The following is a 10,698-nucleotide window of genomic DNA, read 5'->3' on the forward strand; positions in this document are numbered from 1 at the left end:
GTTATCCATGACCTTTATTACATCCAGAAGTTTCTTCTCAGGTTCCCCGCACCTCAAACTGTTTCTAACTCTGTTAACTTCTCCTTGAGGAAGAGACCGGGTCAGTCATCCTCATCAACTTAGACCATAAAACCCAATATGGATAAGTTCAACAGAACTGCCATACACCGGCTGCCCATGCAAGCTTCAACATTACCAGGGCATAGATTTTAAAATTCAATTTCATGTTAATGTCTATTTAACACTTGGTGAAATTATTTTATTGACTTTGCTGGATGACTTTGGTTTTACTTTCTCATCTTATGCCATTTAAAGTCTTTTTCTTCTCTTATTAAGTACTTGAAATCTAGATAATTATTCAGTAACTAAATAAATACTTATGTCTTGTTTCTTGTGTTCTGTGCTTGGGCTACATTTTCTAGTAGAATGTTCACAAGTCCTGATATACATTTCTTTACACTCTAGCAAGGTGAACACATTAAAAGATTATACAATATATTAAAAGTTCATATAAAAGAAAAATTGACAGCATGGGGGGCATCCTGACTTGGAAGAGTAAGAAAAGAACAGTATCAACGCCAATGAGAGCAGACCTCCTGGGAGTACCCAGTGGGAAGGTCAACATGGGTCCCATCTGTTTTCCTAACATTATATATTTTGAGGAAATAATGCACTTTAAACTATGCAGACAAATTTCCAAACACAGCCTGTCTTCTAGGGTAAAGTCCTGTTTGCATTTTAACACTATTCATTGATGAGTCCGGTTTTGAGCATCCATCCTGCAAATCCATGATTGCCAAGGGGACGCAAAAAACAAACAGTGGCCTAGAGCACAGTGGACTCACGTAGTGAGAGGTACTGTGATTTGGCACTGCCATTTGGAACCATCAAGAAGGGAATCTACTGATATGGGTGTGAACAAGAATGGATATAGGACCAAGACTACAGGGGGAGTCACAGAAAGCTTCCTGGAAAAGTGACCGCTTCATTCCAACTTACTAATCATAATGCAGGCAAAGCAGCTCTTCTCTGAAGCCTTAACTCGAACATCACCATTGTGTTTTTATTTTTTTATTTTTTTTTAAGACAGGGAGTATTTTATTTAAAATCCATCAGTGAAATGGACGGCTTGGGTCTATGACAAATCCTTCATTTTATAGCGTAAGTCAGTAACTGTATGAAAGCACACATTGCCACATACAGATTAGCTGATCAGACCACATTTATGTTGGAACACAATAAACTTCCCTGTAAAAGCAGCACCTTTGTGACATTTAATTTAGTATTCCTCGCCTTCTTCCTCACCCTCTCCTTCAACAGAATCCACACCAACCTCCTCATAATCCTTCTCCAGGGCAGCCATGTCTTCACGGGCCTCAGAGAACTCCCCCTCCTCCATACCCTCACCCACATACCAGTGCACAAAGGCACGCTTGGCATACATCAGATCAAACTTGTGATCTAGGCGGGCCCAGGCCTCAGCGATGGCTGTGGTGTTGCTCAGCATGCACACAGCTCTCTGGACCTTGGCCAGGTCTCCACCAGGTACCACAGTGGGAGGCTGGTAATTAATGCCAACCTTGAAGCCAGTGGGGCACCAGTCCACAAACTGGATGGTACGCTTGGTCTTGATGGTGGCAATGGCAGCATTGACATCTTTGGGAACCACGTCACCACGGTACAGCAGGCAGCAAGCCATGTATTTACCGTGGCGAGGGTCACATTTCACCATCTGGTTGGCTGGCTCAAAGCAGGCATTGGTGATCTCTGCTACAGAAAGCTGCTCATGGTAGGCTTTCTCAGCAGAGATGACAGGGGCATATGTGGCCAGAGGGAAGTGGATACGAGGGTAGGGCACCAGGTTGGTCTGGAATTCTGTCAGGTCAACATTCAGGGCTCCATCAAATCTGAGAGAAGCAGTGATGGAGGACACAATCTGGCTAATGAGGCGGTTAAGGTTGGTGTAGGTGGGGCGCTCAATGTCGAGGTTTCTACGACAGATGTCATAGATGGCCTCGTTGTCCACCATGAAGGCACAATCAGAGTGCTCCAGGGTGGTGTGGGTGGTAAGGATGGAGTTGTAGGGCTCAACCACAGCAGTGGAAACCTGGGGGGCAGGGTAGATGGAGAACTCCAGCTTGGACTTCTTTCCGTAATCAACAGAGAGCCTCTCCATCAGCAGGGAGGTGAACCCAGAGCCAGTTCCCCCGCCAAAGCTGTGGAAGACCAAGAAGCCCTGAAGCCCTGTGCACTGGTCGGCCTGTAAGACAAAAGGAAAGATATTGAATTGGCTGGCACACTCAACACCACAACCCTCTCACTGCATCTTAAATGTATCCTATCCATCTATGGTATTTACCAGCTTGCGAATTCTGTCCAAGACGAGGTCAATGATCTCCTTGCCAATGGTGTAGTGGCCACGGGCATAGTTATTGGCAGCATCTTCCTTGCCTGTGATGAGCTGCTCAGGGTGGAAGAGCTGGCGGTAGGTACCAGTGCGAACCTCATCTGGAAAAGGAGGACAAGTCAGCCACCCGCCACCAACACTGGCTCACTCATCCTTCAGCATCTGAAGAGAGGTCTGAGGATGTGACCCGGGCAGAATGCCTCAGGGAAGCCCCTGGTCCACTTACCAATAACCGTGGGCTCCAGGTCTACGAACACTGCCCGGGGCACGTGCTTGCCAGCGCCTGTCTCACTGAAGAAGGTGTTGAAGGAGTCGTCTCCTCCCCCAATGGTCTTGTCACTTGGCATCTGGCCGTCAGGCTGGATGCCATGTTCCAGGCAGTAGAGTTCCCAGCAGGCATTGCCGATCTGGACACCAGCCTGGCCGACGTGGATGGAGATGCACTCACGCATGGTTGCTGCTTCGCTGCTTCCCGGAGGATGGCGGAGACGAGGAGGAGGTGTTGCTTCTTACAGCGCGACTCTTAGGCGGTCGATGTAAGAGAACCTCACCATTGTGTTTTTAAAAATATTTTTATTACACGTACTTATCTATTTATTTTGGGTGTATACACACAGGCTTGTGCATGCTGTACCACAGGTGGAGGTCAGAGGACAACTTTCAGGAGCTTGCTCTTTCATTGCACTAAGTGGATCCTAGGATTTAACTCAGATTGTCAGGCTTGGCTACAAGCATCTGTATCCCCTGAGCCATCTCACCGGTCACAAGATGTCATGCTTTTAGTAAACTACATCCCCATTTGGTACTACCAGTCTTTCCATTGGTTTACATTGTCGACCCGGTAGCATTGTTTATATTTCTTTCATCAAATACGACAACGCAATACAGCTAGTGTTCTTATCTCTCCAGCATATTGTAAGGACAAGTCAGGCTTACTCATATTGGAATTCTCTGGGTACATGCACAGACTGTGCTTGGGAATACACATGAAATTGTGCCATGAGGATGTAGGTTAGTGAACCAAATGTAGGCAAAGTGAAAAATTACCATGAATTTTTGGCTGGTTTGTGTGATTATCCAAATATGCAGGAAGAGTAGGAGAATATACTTAATATAAACAAAGAGATTAGCATAATATTATAAATTTTAAGTGATGGATTTGCAAGTTTTCTTCCACTTAGCACTGTCACCCCCTACAATCAGCTCACATGCAAAGAAAGAAATCACTCCTTCTGTTGATGTCTGAAGGGTGTCAGGGTTCTGTCTCTGTGTCAAATACACCTATGATTTCTTGGTTTGGTGTCTCTAGGCCATAGTCATGTCTAGGATAATTTACATATGAGTGACCATGCTCTGTTTCAACTGAGAAATTCGGTGTCACGAGGCAGTTGCCATTACTCATATAAGTTGAACATGAGAGTAATTGCATGCTGGCTTTATAAACAGTGTGGGGAGTAACTTACCCAAGAGAAAAATACTTATTCTGGAAGTTATATTTCATTTAGATATGGATTTTTTCGTTTGTTTTAGTCGAATGGAACATATTACTTTATCACAAACAGATAAATGACTTACTAACTCTTCCTTTCTCATTTTTTATAGTTAATCATTTGGAACATGTGAAAAATAAAAAAAAATCAGGTTATTTCTGAACTTCTGAGTCATACTAACAAATCCCCTGCAAAATTTTAATAAAAGATTAGCATTGCTGGGTGACTGTCTAAGCCGCTGTACATTGTTGCTTTTAATTCACCTTTTCTTTTTCACCAAGGCACGTTCACACGTCTCTACCAAAGCTGGAGCCCAGTTCCCACTACAAACTCTTCATGGTTTCAGAACACCTTTGCCTCCCCCGTTTGTGTGTTCAATTCCACACCACGAGAATTAGCTGCTTAACAGCATTTTCCCTGTCCCTGTTGGCTTTGCTGACATATCCTAGACTTCTTAGTCTCTAAAACAAAAATTGAACTGTAAAAGACATTTCCCCATAGAACCTCACAAATCTTTCTTTGGGGGAGATTTTCACTTTTTCGTGCTGTCTGAAGAAAATCTCTAACATGCTGCGTCTTCCAATGATCTAGCCCCTTCCAGTGACTTCTGGAAGCCATTATCTTTGTGCTTCAGAGATGAAAGCTTAGTTAAATATGTGAGAGACCAAGCAGATGTGGCAGGACCCATTACACTGCACATTGTCTCATGTCACAGCCGCACAGCTGATGAGCTGGTCTGGGATGGTGTCATTTAGAGAGGTTGGAGAACGGTTGTTTAGAGGAGGAAAATTAGCATCACTCTGATTACATGGCTCATCATAAAGTCTAAGATACATGGATCCAAATGCTAAAAATCCATTCTTAATGCATGTCGCTGAAATTTAAGTGAAAAGAGAAGCAAAGTTGAAAACAGACTGTGTTTAGAAAATCCCCACTATTGAAATCCTTAATCACTTAAAAGCATGTAAATTATTTTAACAAAGAATATTCTGTGATTTTAATGTGCACATTTGCTTCCTATCAAATTAGTTTTTTTTCTTATTTGTGACAGAGTCTCTCTCTGTCAGCCATACTGGCCTTGATTTTGAGGTCCTATTGCTTCAGTCTCACAGAGCTGATTTAGTTTTCAACCACACTTGGCAGATGATACAATGTCACGTTTTCACTTTTTCAATAAACTTTAAAATTATTTGGAGAATATTAATTCCGAATAGTAATAGTTCTTTGTTCAAATAATTTCTTGCCTAATATGTTACATGATGAGTATATGATATTTTTGGAAATATTTACATAGCAGTAAAGAGAGTCAAATATTTCTTTCCTAATCCATAACACCCTGGTTCATAAATCACTAATCTATGGCTAAAACAAACCCCTTCTTTTCAAGACTTCGAAGAAGCAGAAAACACACAAAGTTTTTAGATTCTTGACATTTTTCTCCCTGAGTCTCACTATAGTATCTAGTCTGGCCTTGAACTCATGATATACTCACCTTTAAATCCTGAGTAGCTGGAGTTGCATATCTGTAATTCCATGTCTGACTTAAAAAGTTGTTGAATTTAGAATGAACTTGGTGGTCACTTTTTGAGGCAATCAGAACTGTTTAAAATGGTCAGTACAGAACCTTAGAAGATGTCCACATGGGGTGTTCAAAAATCTGATGAAAGGATGAATAAGTTTCATTTTGATAGAAGATCAGTTGGAGGAGTCTTCTTGGGTCATCAGGAGGACTGAGCTTAGTTATTTTTCAGTTGCTCTGGGAAAACACATGACGAAAGTCAACTAAAGGAAGAGTTTGCTTTCGCTTCTGGTTCTGGAGGGCTAACCATCCATGATGGGAGGGTGGAGGCATAGCAGTAAATGTCAGCAGTGTTGGCAGGAGTGTTGGCAGGAACGGGAAGCTGGGAATTCACATCTTGAACCACATGCAATAAGCAAAGGAGAAGTTGAATGAGCCCTTAACCTCCTAAAGTCTATCCTTAGAAAGACCACACCTCCTAAACCTCCCCTAACAGGACCAGCAACTGTGGACCAAATATTCAAATGTCAGAGACTATGGGGATATGTCTCAATCAAATTATCACTGTCTACCCTCCAACAAGGCCAGATACAAGATCTCTGTCTTAGAAAGACCAAGGAGAAAGTGGCAGAGAAGGAAAGAGAGAGATAGGGAAAAAGGGAGGCAGGGGAGATGTAGATGTGTGGGAGGTATGTGCATGAAGCAAAATAGGACTAGTTGAAGTGTTGTTTCCAAAGTTCATGTAATAATACATCTTCATATATATATGTGTGTGTGTGTGTGTGTGTGTGTGTGTGTGTGTGTGTGTGTGTGTTGTGTTTTGGCAGTGCTTTTTTCTACTGATATTTCCTTTGTATTCTTTAATTGCTCTCAAACAACTTTAAAAAGTTGGAGTAAATACCATGATCTTCATTCTTATTAAAATAAGACTTAGAGCCTGAAGAAAGTTTCCTGAATCAAATAAATGTCAGGATGGCTATTAGAATTGTGTCTATTGGCCATATTCTGATTGGTAGTAGACATGTTAAAAAAGTAGACATATTTCTCATGCTTAGTAGGTCAACAAGACACTTGGGAAAGTTTATGAGTTATTGGCTTTTTATTTGTAAGTGATTGATATTGTGTGTTTAGGTATTTTGTCCTCACTTCATTATTATTATTTTGTCTACATTTGAAACAGACACTGCCTTGGTCAACAGTTCTGCAGGATTTGTGATCAGCTGAGGGTTGTTATTTATGGCAATCTTTAATTTCTAGCTAAATAGCTTTTGCCATCGTCCTTTTCAAAACTTGACTGGAAGTGCCCTGCTTTGCTCTACTTGGTTACACCCAGTTATTGTGGAGCCCCTCCCTCCACAAACTGGCACCTGCAATAAAAAATACCTAGACAGTCTTTAGGAAAAGCAAACACCACATGTTCCTTTCCTGAGTTTATGTAAAACGTCTTTACATGAGAGAACTCTTCATTCTAGTTTTATCTTTTGAAGCTCGCTCAGATTTTCCTGATACTTAAGTTAATGTCAATACACATTAATTTGCTGGCTGAAGTAGAGAGGTAATTGTCAGTACATCTCAAAGACTGCATACAAAACAATCCTGTCTGTGCAACTACTTTTGAGAGTTGTAAGGAAACCAACAGTCTCCACCAAGCCAATAGTTTAGGGATGTAAAAAAAAAAAAACAGTTTTGGAAGTATTGAATCATAACATTAACTTTTATTTATTTTTTACAAGTTTTAAGAATAATTAAACAACCCTTCCCATGTTCATTTCTTTTTTAGAATAGCAAACTGTATGTATTCTGGACTCTTTCTCAGCTCTGAGGCATTTAATGTATGTGATATGTAAACACTGCATTTTTGGCAAACCATTTTGCGTTTTCTTTTTTCTATGAAGTAGCCTGATATCGACTTGTTTGCTTGGCTTCTGGGTCATCAGTAGTTTATGCCTTTTTGGAATCTAGGCACTTCTCCTGCCCCTCTCCCTTCAAAGTTCAGAATAAATTTAGGCGCTTATTGATCAAAATAAACTTTCTGAGGTGTTTCACTTTAGTGTGGGGTACAAAGGCCATTTCTGATCATAGAGGTAGAGAGGGTAGGTCTAGTTTTCCATGTTTGAATTACTTTCCACAGTGAACTGTGCAAAGTTTCCCACACAATAATGATGAGGCAGACTATTCCCACAAGGTATATGAAAAGGATGTTGTGCAAAATGTTTTGATATCAGGAGCAAAAAGCTGAGATCGCATTACTCATATTTGCTTGTTTCCCACAAAGATACTTATTTCTGGGCTGGGTTGGAGCTCAGGAATATAGTGCTTGCCTAACATTCCTAAGGTCTTGTCTTCATTCCAGAGTGTTTTGAAAATTACTAATAACTATAGTTAATATATTTCAGTTAATATATATATTTAGTTAATATATATAATTTAGTTAATCATAGTTAATATATATTTAGTTATATATATTACTATAGTTATCCTGCTTAATGGCTGGTCATGATACCATTAAGATATAACACTATGGGAATTTTAACATCTTAGTTGACATAACCAGGAACAAGCAAAGAGCTAAGAGATGAAGGACTGTTATAATGATAATTTCCATAGCATTCAGCTAGGTTCATTTTAGCAATGTTAAGAATGTCAAGGCTGGAAATGAAGAGTGGATCCACACTTGCCAGTCTTGCAGAAGACCTGAGTTTTCAGAACCCATGTTAAGCAGCTCACAAACACATGTAATTCTAGCTCCAGGATTCGTCTTCTGGCCTCCACAAGCACTTGCATTTACATTCAACACACACACACACACACACGAATGCACGCATGCATGCACACATGTGTACACACACAAACACATGTAAAATAAAGATAATAAATCTTTATAAAGGAATGTCAATGCTCCAAAACTTATTCACAACTGGAGTCGGCACAACACATGCAAATTTCATTGTGGCAACACGTTTTAATGAGCAGAGAAGGAAACACAATTTCAGTGGGGCTATGCAGTCAACCTTACTTTAAAGTCATGGAGAATAATTATTCCCAAGAGCAATCCTTTCAAACTGAAACATTCAGTAGAGTGAGGCAATTGAAAACACTTAATGCCATTATAGTCTCAAAATGTATCTCAAGAGAAAGAAATGAGAACGCAATACTAAAATTCTGGGCTTGTTTCTTTTTTGTTTTCTTAGTTTAGTTTGTTTGTTCTGTTTTGCTATTCCCTGACAGTGTCACCAGATCTCACTGAAGCTCCAGTTTTTAGACCTATTCCAAACTCATGTGCTCAGTATTTCTAGAGATGTCATTTAAAATTTGGATATATCTTTAAAGCCCCTTCTTCATTTTTGTTACTGTGCCAACTGACAATATTTCTAGCTGCATCTGGAAGATGTAAGAAACATTCAGCCATTTGATTTATGAATCCTACAAGTGGAGTGTCTAGGGAAGGGACTTTTAGTCCCCAATAAAGTCTTTGAATTCATAAACATCTTCCAAAATCGAATTCTCATACACACAAAATGTACTTAATCAACATTGGTTTGAAAGAATCACAGGATGGCCAAAGCAATTACTGAACAATTAGGGCATGGATACGCAGAACTGAAAAACAGTGTAGAGCTGTGGCTGACTGGTTTTTCTTCTTATCAGAACTCTGTTTAGTCTTTTGTTTAAATTTCACTTTTGTTCTTGTTTCTGTCCTCTATTCTAGGTAGGCAGACATGCCTTCACAAGGCTGGTAGCACATTGTATTAGTTAGGCATTATATTTCTTTGATTGATTTCTCTTTAAACTGAACCAGAAGGTAGAATACCATCGTAACACACTTAGGATTTTGAAAGACGCACAAATTGAAGCTGATATCACTACAGATTTGGGGGATTTTGCACAAGTTCCTCATCAGTATACTGCAGATAATACTAATACTCCTTCTCTAGGGTCATGAAGGGGATGGTGTTCCATACACTGCACAGAGGATTCAACTTAGTAGAGTATCTGATGCAAGGGAAATGGTGAAGTAAGAGAACCTTCTCTTTACCTTCTCATTAACAAGCAGAGTCCCCTTTCATCTCCCAAGAGCTATGTAGCCCATCATCCTTTCTGGCCTAGGGTTGATTTTTCAGGATGAATTATTTTTCTAACACTTGTTTCCTATTCTTGCCTCACCTTTTATCTCACACAATAGCTGCATAGTCTTAGCTGACTTTCTGCCTTTATTTAGTAACCAGCCCTCATTCAAGTATATGTGGAGTTTGAGGGCCTGCAGGTACAGCAAAACTCGGCTATCTTGGGCAACTGGGCAACTAAAGACATTAGATGTTAAAGGGATGGAATAGCTTGCCAAGCACGCTATAGCAAATCACCTTGGACTGGGTGGCTCACCCAATGGAAAAGTATCTTTCTGCAGTTCTAGAAGCTGCATGTCCTAGTTTAAGATACCATTGGGTCCTCTCTTCTTGGCTTGTATGTGGCTTTTGGTGTCTTCACACAATCTTTTCTCCCTGTCTCAGTCCTTGAATTAGGGCTCACTTTATTTAATCTAATCAGCACCTTGAAGAACCTACCTCTAAACACAGTCACCTTCTGAGGTATCAGGTGATTTCAAGATACGAGTTTGAGAAAGACATAATTCGACTACTGAAGGAATGAAATTGTGAATGAGAAAGGGCCCAGTCAAGAGCCTCAAGTTAAAGGCAGGTCAAACAAACAGTAGGAGGACAGTCTTAGAAAGTTGTACCATCAGAAGAGATAAAGTCTAGAAAAAAAAAAGTAAAATTTCTTGAGAAATTTCCAGGGCTCCGTGCTCACAACATATTTTAAACCTCTCTTCCTCTGTATCTATCTGTTTGGAAAGTGGTTTTTCTTTGAATTTCCTCAAACCATGCTCCTATCATAAGTAATATTTAAAACAAACTTTGTATAGTCTATGCATGTGCTATTCAAAGAAATACAGCTATAGTTGCTACTTTACATTATGGAAATTATTGTTTGCTGCTGATCCTGTGACTAATGGCCATGAGAAATTTATAGGTTTATCAGGATATCTTTAAGGTTGTGAAAGTTCTATGTTGTAGTGGGATTTATGATGCTGCTACTTAATTATTTATAATAATTTAAATATTTGTATTTAACTTAATCTTTGTTTTTTTTTTTTTTTTTGAGACCCTTGCATATGAGTATTGTCTACATCAATCCCACATCCTCTTCTGCTCCTTAAACTTCTCCTATACCCCTCCAAATGCATGGTCTTCTTTAATTATTTTTACATGTATATACAAACTGCG

General features: G+C 40.0%; 1 protein-coding gene across 1 annotated transcript; it reads right to left on the bottom strand.

The window, feature by feature from the left end:
- Positions 1 to 1,203: 1,203 nt before the first annotated feature.
- On the bottom strand, positions 1,204 to 2,949 carry LOC126505088 (tubulin alpha-1B chain). Its single transcript, XM_050147816.1, has 3 exons — positions 2,634 to 2,949; positions 2,360 to 2,508; positions 1,204 to 2,260 (listed from the first exon to the last, which is right to left on the bottom strand). The coding sequence occupies exons 1-3, from the start codon at positions 2,857 to 2,859 to the stop codon at positions 1,280 to 1,282; spliced, it is 1,356 nt and encodes a 451-aa protein (XP_050003773.1). The 5' UTR covers positions 2,860 to 2,949; the 3' UTR covers positions 1,204 to 1,279.
- Positions 2,950 to 10,698: the final 7,749 nt, after the last annotated feature.

The sequence above is a fragment of the Alexandromys fortis genome, unplaced genomic scaffold (genome assembly GCF_014885135.2).
Source record: "Alexandromys fortis isolate MF-2015 unplaced genomic scaffold, M_Fortis_MF-2015_v1.1 scaffold_58, whole genome shotgun sequence".
In the NCBI taxonomy this organism is placed as follows: Eukaryota; Metazoa; Chordata; class Mammalia; order Rodentia; family Cricetidae; genus Alexandromys; species Alexandromys fortis.